This window comes from Schistocerca serialis, chromosome 4, assembly GCF_023864345.2.
Source record: "Schistocerca serialis cubense isolate TAMUIC-IGC-003099 chromosome 4, iqSchSeri2.2, whole genome shotgun sequence".
NCBI classification, from domain to species: Eukaryota; Metazoa; Arthropoda; class Insecta; order Orthoptera; family Acrididae; genus Schistocerca; species Schistocerca serialis.
The window spans coordinates 822643711-822661608 of NC_064641.1; the positions used below are offsets into that span (position 1 = coordinate 822643711).

General features: G+C 39.8%; 1 protein-coding gene across 1 annotated transcript in view; it reads right to left on the reverse strand.

The window, feature by feature from the left end:
• The window catches only part of LOC126473416 (methanethiol oxidase-like), a 145199-nt gene that overhangs the window by 48364 nt on the left and 78937 nt on the right, over window positions 1–17898 (reverse strand). Inside the window, exons 2-4 of the mRNA XM_050100442.1 lie at window positions 7027–7193; window positions 6412–6597; window positions 1284–1446 (exon numbers count right to left, since the gene is read on the reverse strand). Coding sequence (XP_049956399.1) covers window positions 1284–1446; window positions 6412–6597; window positions 7027–7193 — 516 coding nt within the window. The remainder of the gene's footprint in view (window positions 1–1283; window positions 1447–6411; window positions 6598–7026; window positions 7194–17898) is intronic.

Below are 17898 nucleotides of genomic sequence, written 5' to 3' on the forward strand. Positions count from 1 at the left end.
TTATTTTGCTCCCCAAATAGCAAAAGTCCTTTACTACTTTAAGTGTCTCATTTCCTAATCTAATTCCCTCAGCATCACCCGACTTAATTCGACTACATTCCATTATCCTTGTTTTGCTTCGTAAAACATGTAATTGAAACATGTAGCCTCACAAAAAAAGAATCATCAAGGCTGCAATCATAAGAGATGAAATTTCTTAGATCCACCATCCAGAAGATGAAGATGGGCAAGTTAAGGAATGAGGAGGTGAGGAAAGAAGCTGGAATAAAGACATCCCTATTAGATTGAATTGGCACATCTAGACTTCAATGGTACAGGCATGTGATGAGAATGGAGCCAATTAGAACAGCCAAAATAAATTTGGAAAGACAGGTGGATGGGAAAAGACCTCAAGGAAGACCTCGAACCTGATGGATGGTCTTGATTAAGGCTGATCTAGTGACCAGAGGATGGACAGTGGATGATGTTCTCTGGGAACAGGTGTATTTGGACAGGACGAAGTGGAAGAGGCTCATTATCAGTACCTGGGAAACTGGAACTGTTAAATGATGATGAAATTTCTATTTACTCTTCCTGAATTTTATTTCTTATACCCAATTTTTCTTTGTTTTGCTTTACTGCTCGTCCTTTGACTGTCTTAAATGCAGTCTGGGTTTCTGCAGAATTCATAGACAGCCTTTCACTCACTATTTTATCTGTGATAATTTCAGAATTTTGAAGAGTGTAATCCAGTCAACTTTTTCAAAAGCTTTTTCTAAACCTGCAAATGCTATAAATATTTTAGCTACACAGCCAAATGACATATGTTTGAAGGTTTATGGAAGTAGTACTTTCATAATGCAAACCTGTAACACCTATTAAACTTTATGCAAAAGAATCCATATCCAAATTTGTCCGTACAGTTCTTTTTATTGCATCAGCAATCCTGGAGTTGGAACAAAAATAGCAGATGATGTTGGTTAGTAGCACTTGTCTTCTGAATTTGAATGTACAGTCATTTTGTTATGACACTTAAAAGCTTTTAGAACATAAAATAAATTTTCAGTATTATTAACTATTGCCTTAAATGAAGTGCTGTCTAGAAAAAATATAGAAATACTTCATACAGACATTCTTGTAAGGGAAAAATCTGACATTTTCTTATCAGCGTAGTTTTGCACCATTGTCTTAAGATAATGGTACATTGCTGCACATGTGTGTACAGTCTGATAATCCTGTTCCATCACAAAGTGTTGTAATTGTGCATTATGAGGAACGCAAAGTCTTATATTTGTGATACTCACTTTTAATCTCAAAAGCTTCTGCATCAAGAAGAAGAAAATTTCCTTTTCCTTCATCATTGCTGTCACCCAATGTAGATATCATTATTTCTCCAGTTGGAAGGCAATGCGTTGTGTGAAATGCAGTAACATCAAGTTGACTTATTATATCTTGAGGATCTACAACCTTAAAAATTCATAAATGGCATCAGTTCACTACATTATAGGAAAACAACAAAACATAAATAACTTTTAGCACATGTCTAATAGAAAATTCACTTTGAAGAAATGGAAAATGAAAGTAGGACAAACTAGATTGTTGCTCTAGGACAATAGATTCATGGTTTCCTCCCCTTTTTTACTCCACCTCCATCACCTTCATGTTAACTGTGAAAAATCAATTTGTTTATTTTGGTCCAGTTTTCCTTCCAGCCATGAAATCCCACCAATATATCCTCAGTCTTCAGGTTAATGCCTGCTTTCTTTGCTGTGACAGTGTCCCTATCCACCAACCTAACTACAGCCTGAACTTTTTTTAATCAGCTCAAAAATTTGGTCCTTGTTATTCCTTGTTAAGTTTCTGATTCATATAATCCTCTCATAAGAATTTCTTTATACAAGTAGTGCCTCAGCATGGCTACAATGCTATCAGATATGAAACCCAGCCAGAAGCTTCATCATACAAACTGTTATGGTCTTCCAGTGTCAGATGAGAGGATCTTAAATTGGGTGTGACCTAGCACCGATTGCTTTCTGTTCTATCCATTTCTGCTGAATCACCCCATCAAATGATTTTAATTTCTTGGTCTTGTCAGTCTTTTCACAGTCAGTGCTCATCCCCTCATCCCATGATAAATGAGAACACTCAGGGATTTGGAACAAGTAAAATGACACACCACTGGAGGCTACTTCTGTAAAGTATATTAACAACCAATAACAATTGGGGCTAATCCACTCAAATTAATAATTATGTAAATTAAAATAATTCCATTTTCTTCATGCAACTGACCTTATTAATTGCTGAACTCTTTATGTTACTTAAGACAGCAGTGCCATAGGGAAAGGTCAAACAGTTAACATATATCTGTGACACAGTTTGAGTGTGTCTGATCTATCAAGTTTTTGGACCCATCATCCTTCCCAAAATTTCACAAAATATTAATCAACAATATGCTACTGAGGAATATGATTTCTTGAAATGGACAAAAATGAATTCAAATGAGAAAGAACTGCTGGCCTGGACTTACCTTGAGGAGGTGAAACTTTTAGTACTGCTGATACACATACATTAAAGGAAAAATGACACACTATTGTAGCTTTCAGAACTAATAGTTCTTTCCCCACAGATTAGAACTTGCATTCCAGGATGACAGTGGCATACCTGTACTGAGGATGCAGGTAGGCACAAGAATTTGTCTATATTTTGCGTCCTGGAGAAATGCTGGCCCGCAAATATCTCATAATGTATTGGTTTTCTTGACTTATTGCTACGGCATTTTTCCAAAATTTACTGGAATTTTTTTTATGTTTGTAGTGTGAATGTAAACAGTTACAATAATATTAATTAATAAAATGTTACTGAGTTGATAGCCATTTTAAATAGTGAAATATGCAACATTCTGCTGTATTGTTGATTACATCACTCTCAGAATTAGCCTTTTCCTTCAAGTAAGAGTAATGTGACTCTACTAACAAACTTCCAGAGAATGCAGGCATTTTCAAATGGTTCTGAAGTGCCTTATCACATGTCACAGACTACCACTGAACCACCAACATGCAAATATTTGACTGTCAGCAGTTATAGCTACTTACATGAACAACAAGTTGAACATTTGATGCTTATGTACACTGTCTCCAGTGTTGACGATGACAAATATTTTATACATCAGTTGTTCTGTTGAAGTCTGACATGTGCTGCAGTTCTTCAAACCACTTCTAAGTGACTGTATGCCAAAATCAACAGTGGGAAAAAATAGAATATCATTCTACAGGAATCACCTACTGAAAATGTCAATTCATAAATACAGTGTGACTGTGTTTCCAAGCAAAGTGAAAAACTTCCACAGATTCTTAAGAAAAGTTTGATAGGAGGAGCTAATGTTTCCCATTGACTTTTAAATTTAATGTTGGAATATTAGAAATGTAAGGTCTGAATTGTGAGTTTTGATATTAAAAATGAACAAGTACCTCCTGAAACAGTGTTATCTGCAAGAATTCAAAATTCAAAATTCCACTGAACAGTCTCAACAACATCAGTGGTATTCTTTTGAGCACACTTCTCTATTCATGCCCCAGTAAACAAACACAAAGGACAAGCCAAGAAATTGTGTTCAACTACAAAGTAGGGAGATCAATGTATCTGGTAGCACATGTACATAAAAATGACACAAGTAACCATGTGGCAAGGAAACACACACATTGATAGTCAAAGGATATTTAACCACTTTGTGTAACTGACAATTTAGGAACATTGTTCTAAAACCACTTTGTGTAGCTGACAATTTAGGGATATTGTTGTATGTCACATAAAGAAGGTATAGAATACCAAAAGTGGATCATGTATCTTTTATTTTTTTTCCTCTTTATTGATTCACAACTGAGGTTCTAGCTCTGTTTGATATTTTACATAACTCTGAATTTGTTTTCAAGGGTTAAAGATGCAAAATTTTCTTCAAAGAATCTGTATCCCATTAGCAGCTAGAGGGAGGGCAGCTAATTACAATACTCACAGATGCAGTAGCAAACTCACGACCAAAGATGCTACAGTAATCATTGTGTGAAGTTTCTGATTTCTTGGTAATAAATAAAAATCGCTATCAAAAGACACATTGCTTCTATCTTCCTGGCTTAATTTTCTGATCACCGTAATGGAATTCTGCTGTTTGAGCCAATGTACACACTTATTATTACATTCTTATTTCATTTGCTTTCCCCTACAATATCATTAAAAAAAACCTCCTATCAGTACATCACCTACAAATTTTAATGTTCTTACAACTTTTAGCTTTCACATCAACTCATATTTGTCAAGGCACATCAATATGTAAATGCAAATATAAAACCGTAACAAATGAAGCAGGCAGAAAGGAAATACAGATGTCTAAAAAATGAGTGACAACATGCAAACTGACTATGCAGGAATGGCTAGGAGATAAATATAATGCCATAGAAACATGCATTCCTACAGGAAAGTAAGGTGCAAACTGTAGGAAAATTAGAGACCTTTGGAGGAAAGGGGGGCATCAGTAAGGAGCATAAATAGAATTCATAAGACCAAACTGCATTTATAAGAGTCAAAGAACATGAAATGGAAGCAGTAGTTGAGAAGGGAGAAAGACAGGATTATAACTTATCCCAGTATTACTGAATTTGAAAATTCAACAACCAAGGAAAATGTAGTACAGTTCAGTGAGAAGAAATAAAAACTTTGAGAGAGTTACAACTTCAGAAACAGCAAAGGACTTGGAAGATCAGCAGAAGGGAATAAATATTGTATTGAAGAGAGGTTATGATGAATCTTGGCAAAAGTAAAGCAACAGTGATTGTGTGCAGTTGAATGAAGTCAGGTGATGCTGGGGGAATTAGATTACGAAATGGGACAGGATATATGGGAGGAGGTATGAGAGAGGAGGGATGAGAGAGGAGGGATGAGAGAGGAGGGATGAGAGAGGAGGGATGAGAGAGGAGGGATGAGAGAGGAGGGATGAGAGAGGAGGGATGAGAGAGGAGGGATGAGAGAGGAGGGATGAGAGAGGAGGGATGAGAGAGGAGAGAAGTAGACATAGGTAAAGAACTATGTAAGTGTGTTGACAGGTTAGAAGGCCAGTCACAGACATCTCTGCCCCCTTAGATGCAGCACCAGTTGTGAAAGAAGCCATTGGATCTACAAACTTAGCTGCAACCCCTTTGCTCCATTCCAGATGGGCTTGACAACTACCAAGCTGTCTGTCTGCATAGATGGCTGCTGCGAAACAGAGGCCAAGAGACAGATGGACCACCCAGTTTCTGGTCATGCCACCCAACAAGATAGATTAACTTTAATGACTGTTTCACAGCCTGTAGCATCCAGATTCTTCCCACCAACTTTTCTGAACCGTGTAGTGGGGAACTCTTCCTACAACATATTCTTCATTCCTGTATCCCTCTTGCCTCAGCCTTTGCTAGTCCCCATGCTCCACCTGCCTACTACTTCCCTGCTCCCAATCCAGTGCTACACGTCTTCTATCCTGTAAATGCACCTAAATAGTCCTTTCCCCTTTTCCACTTCTCTCCTCTCCCTTTCTCACACTCTTAGCATACTGCTAGTGGATTAGCTTCCACAAGAAACAATTGTCAACACCAAGGTTTACTATGACACTTACACAGCTTAGATGCAGAATTCAACAGGGAAAGTCATTGAAAGGAGAGCTCCTCCAGTATGACAATGTGTGGCTCCACACCAGCAATGCTATGATTACAAAGCTGACACCACTGGGGTCATTTGCTGTGAAACATATTCACCACACTTTACTACATCTAATTATGCTTTATTTGATAGCATAAAGGAGGCACTGTGGGGTAGGAAGTTCAGCAACAATGAATAATTGTCAGCAGCTGTCCATTAGTGGGTTTGTAATACCTTCAGACAGTGATTCCATGACGCAGCAATGGAGTTCCCAGGAAGTGGCAGACATAGACTGATGTCAGCGGGGAGTACATTGAGAGATCCAATGAGCATTGACTCATGTTAATTAATTAATAAGGTACAAAAACTGCTACTGTAAATCATTCCTGAATACCTCTCATACATTCCCAACTAAAACAGTCTATTGAGGCACGTTAACTGGCATAAGTCAATCAGTTAATGTGCTTTGATACACACTGTTAGTTGGAATATACGTAGGATGCCCGCCCAAGCGTAACTAGATTTGCACAAGTGCAAGTCTATATTTTATCAAGCAAAAATGCTTAATGATGAAACATGAGTTATTACATTCAATATGATTGCATTTTTAAAAAATTACATAAATAAATAAAGCTGAAAGAAAATTGATCAATTTTATCTATCATAAACAGCAGAATTTTCTGTATACTCAACAAGCATGGAAGAAAGAGGAATCAGTACAGTGAAGATAACAAACAATGAAACTCAGTTTTATGTAAGATTACAAACCTTGTGTATACGAGGTGCTCTCTCGTTGGTTCCAACATCGATAACATAGACTCTTGAACTGCCAAGTGATGGCAAAATCAGCTTGTCTCTACATTTTGTTGAATCTTCATGGCAGCTACTACAAACATTCCATCCTGAGTGATGGAGTTCATCACCTAGGTAAGGCATTGGCAGACGATGTATTACCTGTAAAGAGTACCAGTTTTCAAACTGTATCTTTGACACAACATAGAACAATCATTTTATTGCCATAGCAGATCTTAATAAATCAATTTGGAAGAGCCTCATACTTCATATGAGCACTGATGAAGAATAGCTATGAATACATACATATTTTTAAATTCACAATCTTTGAGTTACAAGCACAGAACAAAAGGAAATTAATTTCTGCCACCTTAAAAATTGTCCGACAGACAACATTTCCTCGCCTATTACTAGTAAAGGAAAACAAGATCTGCTTGCATTAAAATTGATATTTAAATGAATAGAACTGAAATATGCAGCAACATGGTAAACATGAGTTTCATAACCATCTCAGTTTTTTCTCATTTTACGTAGTTTATCTGAAAGAGTTATTTATCTTAACCAGAACTGTTACAGAGAGGCTCCACTCACCTGGCAGAATGTAGGACTATGAGGATCAATGTCAACAGTTGCCAAGAAGTCTGGTTTAGTCTTGCGAGCTTCAGCAGGCTGAATGCAAGGTACATACACAATTTTTTCTCGAGGTCCACACCGCATAGCTTCCAAGGGAGATGCATAGCCAGGACCACAACCATGACCTGAAAGAAAGAAGTATTTTAAAACATGAAAACTCACAAAAAACAAAGGATATAAAAAGAATTAATACCAGAAATAACTGATACAAGTTATGATTATAATTTATTCAGCAGACTACGACAAGCAAGAAAGAAATCACCAACAGGCATGTGCAGTACAAAACTTGTAATTGATAGAATACAAAAGCTCCTGAAGCTTCATCCATTCACATGTACTGTTACACAAACCTTATCATGAAGAACAATCTGGTTGTTTACAAATGTTGCGACAGATTGAAGTATTTATTACAAATTACTTCCAATGCTGTAGTAACAAAGAAGCTGTTAGTATGCAAAAATAATTTATATTACTATTATTGATTACCTTGCAATGAGTTAAATGATAAGTGGTGAACATATTACTAGTCTTTTGGATTGCTTGGACCAAAAAAAAAAAAGACAAGGGAAGAAGTCTGGACACAAATCAGTTCAAGTCAGGACCATCCAGCAATAGGAAAATCAAGGGATTTGAAACATAAATGTTGGATCATCCACTCCAGTCACCAGAATTGTCACTCTCCAACATCCACCTACTAGCATTTTTATAGATTTGTGGTTGAAAAACATTCAGACGTCAGTGAAGGGGTTAACATAGCCATGGGTGGTCCGAATACCCTGAGCTAAAAAAGGGACCACCTTCAAATAGAAAAACTTTTTTTACTTTCTTTCAGTGATTGTGTTAATTGATGTATAAGAAAATGTGTGGAAACATCATAAACCTGTGGCGACCTAGCAGCAAACTCTTATACCAACACTACAGCTCTGCCACAGGAGCAGGCGCGGCTCGTAATTAAAGGCTCTGAGGCGGAGCCGTCCCAAAATATATGTTAAAGTAAATTTCGCAAGAACATATTACAAAATTTAAATTATCAGGAAGAATTTCGCACATTTCCCATTCCGATTAAAATAACGACGGTCAACGTTTTTGGAACTGTTTGTATCGATAGATGTTTTCGGAACGGTTAGTAGTGCTTAGGCTGCGCCTTGGAACGTCCGTAAGCTGCATGTAGTAGCGGTTTGGGGGCGTGGCTTCTACATAGTACCGCTCTTTATGGGCGACCCGAAGGCTCAGAGCTTGCAGCCTAAGGGTGTCATACCAACCACCACACGTTTTTCACGTTCCACTATCTATGTAATAAAGGAATGCAGAGTGGCCGAAACTTCGCTATCCAATCTCTGTCTCTGCACATCTCTACTACGCTTCGATGCGTCATTAATCGAAGTTTAGTATTATTGTTTTGATAATGTTTTACATTGTTGTTTTGTTTCTACCATTGGCTATTTTATCCACATTTAGAATAAGTTTGCAAATATCCCGCCAGAGTGCACTAGACTACCGTAACTACAGGCTCTCTAACCGTAACAACAGTACTGCCATCTAGCGAGAGTTTCATAAGTGATTAGAGGACAAAGCGCGCGAAATTTGTCCCGTGACTTTACTTTCCTTGCTTGCTGATGCTGACTGCTTTTGTTGATATCGTGTGATATTAGCAAGTTTCTTTTTCGGAGTGTATTTTGCAAGATTTTAGTGAGTTTTACTTGCTTGTGAAACCAGCGCAATATGAATTCAGTGTGCAATTCAATAGGTAAAAACTTGGAACACGACCATAGGATGCAAGTGAAAGAACTTTGTGCACCCAGACCCGGTCTAACGATCAATCAAGAACAGAAACCGTGCAAATCTAGGCAAGGATACAACCGCAGTTTTAATAGAGCAATGTACGATGCAGCCGAGTGGTTGTGTGGTTGTGAAGTGAAAAATGCATTTTTCTGTTTCACCTGTCTTCGTACAAATAGTACTGACAGTGCCTGGACTGAAACTGGTATCACTGACTTAAAGAATTTTCACGCAAAGGTGAAAAAACATAATTCCAGCGAAAAACATTTAACTTCGAGCTTTGGAGGTAAACTACAATAAACGCCTTAAGTTTAGAACTGAAAACACCAAAAATATTAAGCAGCCGCAAAGTTAACATTCATCGCATTAAAGATCTCTCCGAAACGCGTCTTTTCATATGATTTGCTGCAAAGTGTCAGAAAATGTAATGATGACGTATAAAAACACTAACCAAAGATTTTAACTCGAAGTTAGCCTCTAATGATATTTAATAAATACCTGATTATAGAAGACACAGTACGTAAAATTATGGGTAGAGAGTGATCTGCCCACCCCCCTCCCCCTGAATTCTTAGTTGTTTATGTCAGACTAATCTGTAACGTAACCAGAGGTCTATATTCGCTCCGATTGATAAATGCCGCAGCCTTCCCCAGTATAGAAACCACGAGCCGCGCCTGCACAGGAGAAACTTTGAATTAGTATGTTCTGAGTTTCTGTGGTGTACGTTTGTTCTCTGATGCATCTGTACCTAATAATAAAGTGCAGATCTACAGTATTTGTCATCGCCATTATTTAACCTGCAGCATTTTCCTCCATTATTTAACCTGTAGCGTTTTCACCCACATCTACTCTACATTGGTGACCCTGCATCAAATGATGTTATCAGCTATGGATTAGTCTACATTCTAAAGCTCATCTTGCTTGCAACAACACTGGAACCATCGTACAACCTTAGTCATCGAGACAAGCAAATACACGACGGCAACTTATACAATGTTGAATTCACTGCTTCATGTCAGTTGTGACAATTCTTACCTTTGTTTAAATGTGAAAGTGATTTTCTTCTGCAGTGCCAGTTGTATCAATAATAATCAATAATGATTCCCAACCTTCTGGCTGATTTTGGCAACAAATGAAACTCTTCCATAAACAAACAAGATGGTTCTCAATAAAACCAACATGGATAGGCACAGACTGGTGTGGTTCGATTAGGTAACAACTCCCACATTGTTTACAATTTTGCTGAGCATGCGTACATTGCCATTCACGGCACATCTGGCTAGGCTATGCACAGACTCCTTCCCAGGTTTTGCTTCTGTGCCATGGCCTTCACACAAGAGCCTGTCAATTGTCATCCTTTGACCAACTGCAGTGCTACACGAACCCAGAATTTTAATGGCAGTCATGTGCACCTTAATTCACTGCCAGAACTGCCAACCTCTCACCTAGAACAACCAGACATGTGGTTTGCTGTCACTGAGTGCACTGTCCACAATTATGGCATTTCTGATGATAGCCCAAGTTCGTCACCTTACTGCACCACCTTGGTGATCATGCCAACCCCATAAATTATATTATATTGTTACTCTGGATGCCAACAAATGTGATGTGGCAGAGACTGCACTCACCTGATGTCTTATTCAAACACTAGTAAAGCTACTATGTCAGTTTATCTACAAAGAATGTTTAGGCACTCATGCCAGACCACACCTTGTGGACACTATGGATTGTGAAGTTTACCTCCTCAGTTAGCAATGCTCTCGCACGAGCATGAACCATTGCAAAGGAGGTTAATTTTAGTGGACAGACTTCTTATAGTGTTGAAATTTCAACAATGCAATAATTCAATGAACATGATGTCTGGCTTTGCCTCAGTCAGGGAACATGCCATGACACAACAGCAGGGAGCCAAACAATACTGAGCACATGTGCATGCTGCCAAGGATGTTGTCACTCTCACCTGTCCTACTCTGACCCACAAAGTGATTAGAGGGGTGGCAACACCTTTGACATTTAACTGCATGGCATACTGACTGCTGTTACAGTTAATGGAATTTAAACCAGCATGGACTCTACTCGACGCCAATGACACCTGGAAGTAGCATTACAATGTATGTATACAACATTCTGCAGGTTGACTTGGATGACAACAAAATTATAATGCAAGTGACTTGCACCAGTTCCAAGCTGAGGAGATCTCAGTCAAACTAATCTACAATCTTGTAGTTGTGGAAGGACAATGAGATGAGCAATTGACCCATGGGAGTACACTCACAGGAACATTCTCCCAAGAATACAGTCTCTCATAGGATGCCACTCTGTATTCTGTCACACCCACATTATCAGCAGATGGGGTTCTCACAGTTACGGCTTTTAGAAAACATACTCGGCTCCAGCATTTGCCAATGAAGTAAAGCACATGAACTGCCATGACACTGCTGCCTCCCACTTCAACACTGAGGTCCATTCCCATTTTGGATGACCTCACTGGCTGTCAACTCAACTTGTGCAATACCACCTTTTTTTACTACTACTGATCTTGTACATTCTACCTACTCCACGCAGTGTGAAACTGTCAAGCACTTCCCCTGTGTTAGCAGCCAGCCATGGCATGGCTGATCACGTGCACCTGTGTGAAGATGGGATTTGCAGCTGCACCTTCCACTCCCCCAGTGTTCTGCATTACCAGGCTGTGTGGAAGCTCTGAGGAAACTTAGCAGTGATTGCATGATGCTTCATAAGGAACCTCTTTGGCCAGCACTATGGCACAGGACAATCTTTGAATTAGTTTGTTCTGAGCTTCTGTGATGTACACATGCTCTCTGATATATCTCTGGCTAGTAATGAGGTGCAGGTTCATGATATTCACATTCTTTGTCTGTACATTCACAATTAGTGGAAAGGTGACATATTGACAAATCAAATTATATGTTAATAAATTTGCAGATGGTAACGAAAAAGTTACAGAAATGAGGTAGCTTCATCAACTGTGCCAAAAAAAAAGTGACCACCAAAATATGCAAGAGGAAAGATTATATAAACTCTACAAACTCTTTATTGGAAAACTAAGTACATATAAATATTTAAAACATTGAAACAGCAGCTTTAAACTGTCACGCTTAAGACTTATTCCGAAATTTTCATCAGACGGTTGGCACAGTTGTCTCTTTCTACCAAGTTTCCTGGTGTAAAGTTTCAAGTAACACAGTTACACCTAAATGCAACATAATAGTTACATGTAAGACCATTATAAGCTCAATGAAGGAAAACATGTACATACTTTGATTAAAATAATTTTATGATTGATGTTTTGGGGAGGCGAGTGATATGGGCCACCTGCCAGTCAATCGTAGTCCATGCTCAAGTGCCAGGTGTCCAATGTGTTGGCTGTTTGGTACTAATTGACACTTTTCCACTTTCTAGAATTTTTGTCTGATTTCTGCTTATATCCGGAATTTCTGCTTGCACATTTTTTAGTAGCTGCAGTTACAGATTTAAAATGTCATTTTCATAGAGTGTCCTAGTGCCATGTATTGGATTGGATACTTTGACAATTACTTAAATTAAAGAAACAAAGGTACCATCTTCATCTGCAGCTTATAATTTTGTAGTAGAAACAACTGTAGTAAAACATTTTACTCCCCAGCCATCATCATATATTTTAAGGACTTGAGCAACATAATAGTGACCACTCGTGGCAGTTTCCCCTCCTACTCTGACTACAATGAAGTCCCCTTCTTTGCTGTTTCAACATTTTGTCACCACTTGTGCAGAGTCAGTATTAGAGGAATTGATGTACTGGACATATAGTCAGCATCTTGAGAGAGTTGCTGCTACTCTCTTCCAATGTATGGCATTCAACTGAAGGTTTTACTTCATTGAATGTATGCTTTTTTGGCAAATGCTCTTTGATGTAGTGTCTTTGCTGATAGATCTAACTTTTTTCAGCTGATGTATTGGTAAGGGTAGTTGATTTTTGGTTCTTTCTACCTCTTGTTGTCTTTCTTGCACCGGTCTGGGAATACGGCCAAACTTTCATAGGATGTATAATTTCTGTTTGCTAATCTTGTATCCAATATTCTCCACATTTTCATTTGAAGCTTTGCTAGCATCTTCTTCCAATAAGTCATCAACAGTTTGTTGCTGAATTAATAGAGGTATGCCTGTTTCATTTGACGAGAAGAAAATCTTGGTCAGTAGATGTCTTTTAATTGAAAGACTCAATATCAATAACACCAAGGCCTCTCAAGATGTTGGAGACAGTAAACGTCAAAGGCTATGCCACCCCTACAAGACTGCAATGACTTATATGGTAATTCTGGGGTCACTAGCAAGTTTTCCTGTGAAGTTACTCATTATATTGATTCATCAGCAACTTTCTGAGGTTAACTGAACGGTCCAGTTAACCCCACCTACACTTTATCAAAAACCTTCAAAACAGCAGAAAAATGGTTCCATGCACAGAGTAGTTTCATGTAGTGTCAAAGCAATAACCACTGAATTTCATTCAAGGAAACAAAGCTGTCTGCTATTGGTAATTAAAATTTTTTAAGCAATTGTTAGATGCAAGAAAAAATTACTCTTACCACTGGATTCCACATTTTCATATATATCTGCGAATTTAGCTACCATACAACAGCTGTGCTTCCAGCCTAAGGAAGCAACTTTATGGCATGAAAAAACAAATCCCTCTTGAATTGTTAATTAATGTGATGGTCCAATTAACCCTGAGGTTCAGTTAACCAAACCTCCCCTACAATATTTTCTGCCACTTATCTTTTGCTGTAACATGTGCTTATACTATATTTTAACAGCAAAGACATACTAAAATGTATATAATATGCTCTTAATCATATTCATCATAATTATGAGTGTAGGAATTTTCATTGCTTGTTATATCACATCGAGAACCCAAATTTATGTAACTGTTGTTTCATAAGTGCAGATATAAAAATCCTACTAGTGAACATTTTATTTATAATCTGCACTTTTTCAATAAGAATTTCATTATAAGAAAATAAAATGCAATAATAATAAATGAATTACTGTGAAAAATAAGGGAGGGGAACTGAAAAAGAAACCCAGAGGGACTTTTGATTTCAGATCTGACACAAGAGGCAATATATTAGTGGCTTCATGGTATGACAACAGCATGGTGACAGAGGCAACAAACTATCACACTATAAATGCAACACATCCAGTAATGTAATATTCATTTCAGCAGGAAAGACAGATAGCAAGTCCACAACCAAGTCATTTACTGCTACAGTAGTTTTGACAGAGCTGACCAAAACATTTAACTCTATAGAGTATCTATCAAAAGAAAGAAATAGTCATTCCTCATTACCACATATTTTGTCAATGTAACCAAACACAATGTATTGCAGTTCTACTGGGAGGATAGAAGTAAGATGGATCACAAAGCATTTTATCAAAGAGTCATCACTGTATTTATGGAATAAAACTTCATTGGTGGTATGCAAAGAGCTATCCAAAATTGTAAAAATTGTTTCTAGATATGACAAAGATTTGCAACTAGATCCTGCTTTGAGAAAGAAGAGACAATTTCACTGTTTTGTTTCATCTTAGAACACATATGTGCCCATGTCAGAACCGTAGAACATGATGACAAATAAAAATGAGTTAAAAACGACTACACATTAAGTCCAACCAATGGAATGAAAGACAGCTAAAAACAGGGACTTGGAGGAATGTCATAAAATGCGCCATAGAAAAATGGATGTCCTCAACTAAGATTAAACATCCCTTGCCATATTACTAAGACAGATAAAACCTAGAATGCAGTCGACAGCGTGCGCATTGTTTGCTACAATGGCTGATAACTCATGTGACAAACATAAATGAGAACACAAGTGGTTAAAAAAAGGGCATTCTGTCAGGAAACGGCAAACCATCAGAGGTTGAGAGCAATGAGCACAGAGTGGTGGGGGAGCAACACTTAACAAATGGCGATGTCTGAAAGGAGAGTGCCCAATACGCAACACAGCTAAAATGATCTCCTCACAGCGAGAGGGCCAAGAGGGGGTTGCCCAAGATGTTGGGGAGGCTTAACTGCCCGGAGCTTGTTCCCATGAAGGGTGGACCTGAGGTGTTACCAAAGTGACACCACCTGCTGACAGACGGCAACACAGAGATCATCAGAGGGAATGGGAGAACTAGTGGGCCAAGGTATGAGGACTGGAGCCTTAGCAGCAGCGTCAGCAGCCTCATTTCCCATCAGACTGATGTGACCAGGACAGCTTTCTGGACCTGTTGCATAAGGGATGGACAGTGTACAGCACATGAAGGCTTTGAACGGCACAGAGTGTTGGGGCAGAGTTGCTGGATGTAATACATGGCCTGATACAGAGCAAAGAGCTCTGCTGTAAATACTGAGCAGTGTTCCAGAAGCCGATACCCAAAATCGTCGATGCCAATGACAAAGGCACACCTGACACCATGGTCAGTCCAAGAGCCATCAGTGTACACAAAGACACTGCCACAAAGCTCCGTGCAAAGGTCATCAGCGACAGAGCAAGGCTGGAGAAGCATACTTAGGAAGTGAATGAAGGCCAAGAGGAACACGGGCCACTGCATGCAGCTACAGTACTGAAGGGATCAGACCCATCGAGAAAGTGGCAGATAGCATGAAGATACGTTGCCGGAGCAAGAACCGAAAGCGAACTTCAGTAGGTAACAGAGAAGAGGGACATGCCATGTACTGGCGATCAAAGGAGTCATCGAAGGAGATGTAGGTTGGTTGGCCAGGTATGACAGATAAACAGCATACGTATCTGCTGAGGAGAAAGTCATGGACAGTGGGAGTTCAGCAGCTTCGGCTTACAGGCTCTCAACTTGACTATTGTAAAAGGTGCCAGTGGCCAAATGGATGCCACGATTCTGATAGTACTGAGACGGTATAAGAGAGATGGATGTGCAGATGCATGAACGATACACCCATAATCTAATTTCAAATGGACAAGAGACTGATACAGATGGGGGTGGTCCAATCCGCTCCCCAGAAAGTACCGCTGAGGACACTAGGACATTGAGGAACTGTGTAACGTGGGCAGCCATGTACGATGCATGGGGGGGAACAATAAAGTTTCCTATTGAGCATGAGCCCTAGGAATTTCGTTGTTTCAACTACTGGAAGAGCAACAGGCCCAAGATGTAAAGGCGATGGAAGAAGCCAATTGCATCGCCATTAATTCATATAAACAATTTTGATAGTGGAATATTGAAAGCCATTGTCAACGCTCCATGAGTAAAGACAATCGAGACATCACTGAAGATGATGCTCAAGGAGACAAGTCAGTGGAGAACAGCAATAGATCGCAAAATCATCTACGAAAAGCGAGCTGGAGATGCCTGGCAGGAGACAGGACATTATAGGGGTAATGGCGATAGTAAAGAGAACGACAGTCAGGATGAAACCATGAGGCACACCGTTTTTCTGGGTAAAGATGTCCGACTAGGGAGAACCTACATGTACCTTGAAAACTAGGGGCATACAGCCACGGATGCCCCACATTTAGAGTGTACAGAGGATACCAGCCCTCCAGCAGGTGTCTTAGGCTTTTTCTAAATTGAAAAACACGGCCAGAGTCTGGTATTTCCGCCAAAAACCATTCATGACATGTGTTGATAAAGTGACGAGATGGTCAACTGCAGGACGGCCCACTCGAAATCCACCCTGTGCAGTGGTTAGTAAATTGGGAGTCACCATACCACCCAGGCATGAATAATACGTTCCATCCCCTTGGAAACACAGCTGGTGACAGAAATGGTGCGATAACTAGAAGGAAGGTGTTCGTCCTTGCCAGGCTTAGGTATGGGTATGACATTGGCTTCACGCCAGCATCTTGGGAGCGCGTCCTTTGCCCTGATGCAATTGTACGTAAGAAGGAGAAAGTGCTTACCCGGTAGAGAAAGGGTCTGCAACATCTGAATGTGAACATTGTCCAACCCCGGGGAGGAGGATTGGGATGAAGTGACAGCATAATCTAGCTCCCTCACAGTAAAGACGGCATTGTAGCACTCACTATTCTGAGAAGAGAAATGTCTCACCCAAGCCGCCCTCGCTGGTTTGCGGTGGAGGAAGGCAGGTTGATGGTGGGCGGAGATCGAAATCTCCGCAAAATAGCGGCCCAAGGTGTTGGAGATATCGGTAGGGTTCACTATGACATCATCTGCTACTGTCAAAGCCGGAAATTGGGGTATGGATCTTGGTCCCAGAGAGCCGTCGGAGGTTGTCCCACACGACGGAAGAGGGAGTATAAGAGTTAAAAGAACTAGTTAAGGGAATCCAGCTAGCTTTTCTGCTACCAGAAGATCTCAACGACACTGTGCATGCAACTGTTTGTAATGAATGCAGTTTGCCATCATAGGATGATGGTTAAAAATGCTGAGAGCACGTCTCTGTGCACAAATTGCATCGCAGCATGCCTCAGTCCTCCAAGGGACCGGAACACGCTGGGGTAAAGAGGGAGTGTGAGGAATGAAATGTTCTGTGGTGATAAGCGTAATGTGTAAGATATTCTACCAGTTCATCGGAACTGGGGAAATGTTCATCGAAGGTCGATAGGGAGGGGTAAAGCCTCCAGTCGGCCTTAGAAAGCTGCCGCCGGCCGCAGAGGCCGAGTGTTTCTAGGCGCTTCAGTCTGGAACCGCGCGACCGCTACGGTCGCAGGTTCGAATCCTGCCTCGGGCATGGATGTGTGTGATGTCCTTAGGTTAGTTAGGTTAAAGTAGTTCTAAGTCTAGGGGACTGATGACCTCAGATTCTAAGTCCCATAGTGCTTAGAGACATTTGAACCATTTGAAGAAAGCTGCCATTTGGGTGTTGCAGAATATCATCACTAATTTTCAAAACAGTTACAAATCGCAATTCGCTCACGAGTCACAGTTCGGTCAGGAAATGTTAACCTGGAGGCAAGATGTTTACACCAATATCAGCACACTGGCACACATTATTGGAAGACAAGCTTGGTAGCGACTGGAAGACAAGCTTGGTAGCGACTGGAAGCAAGTGAATATCGTTCCGAAGTC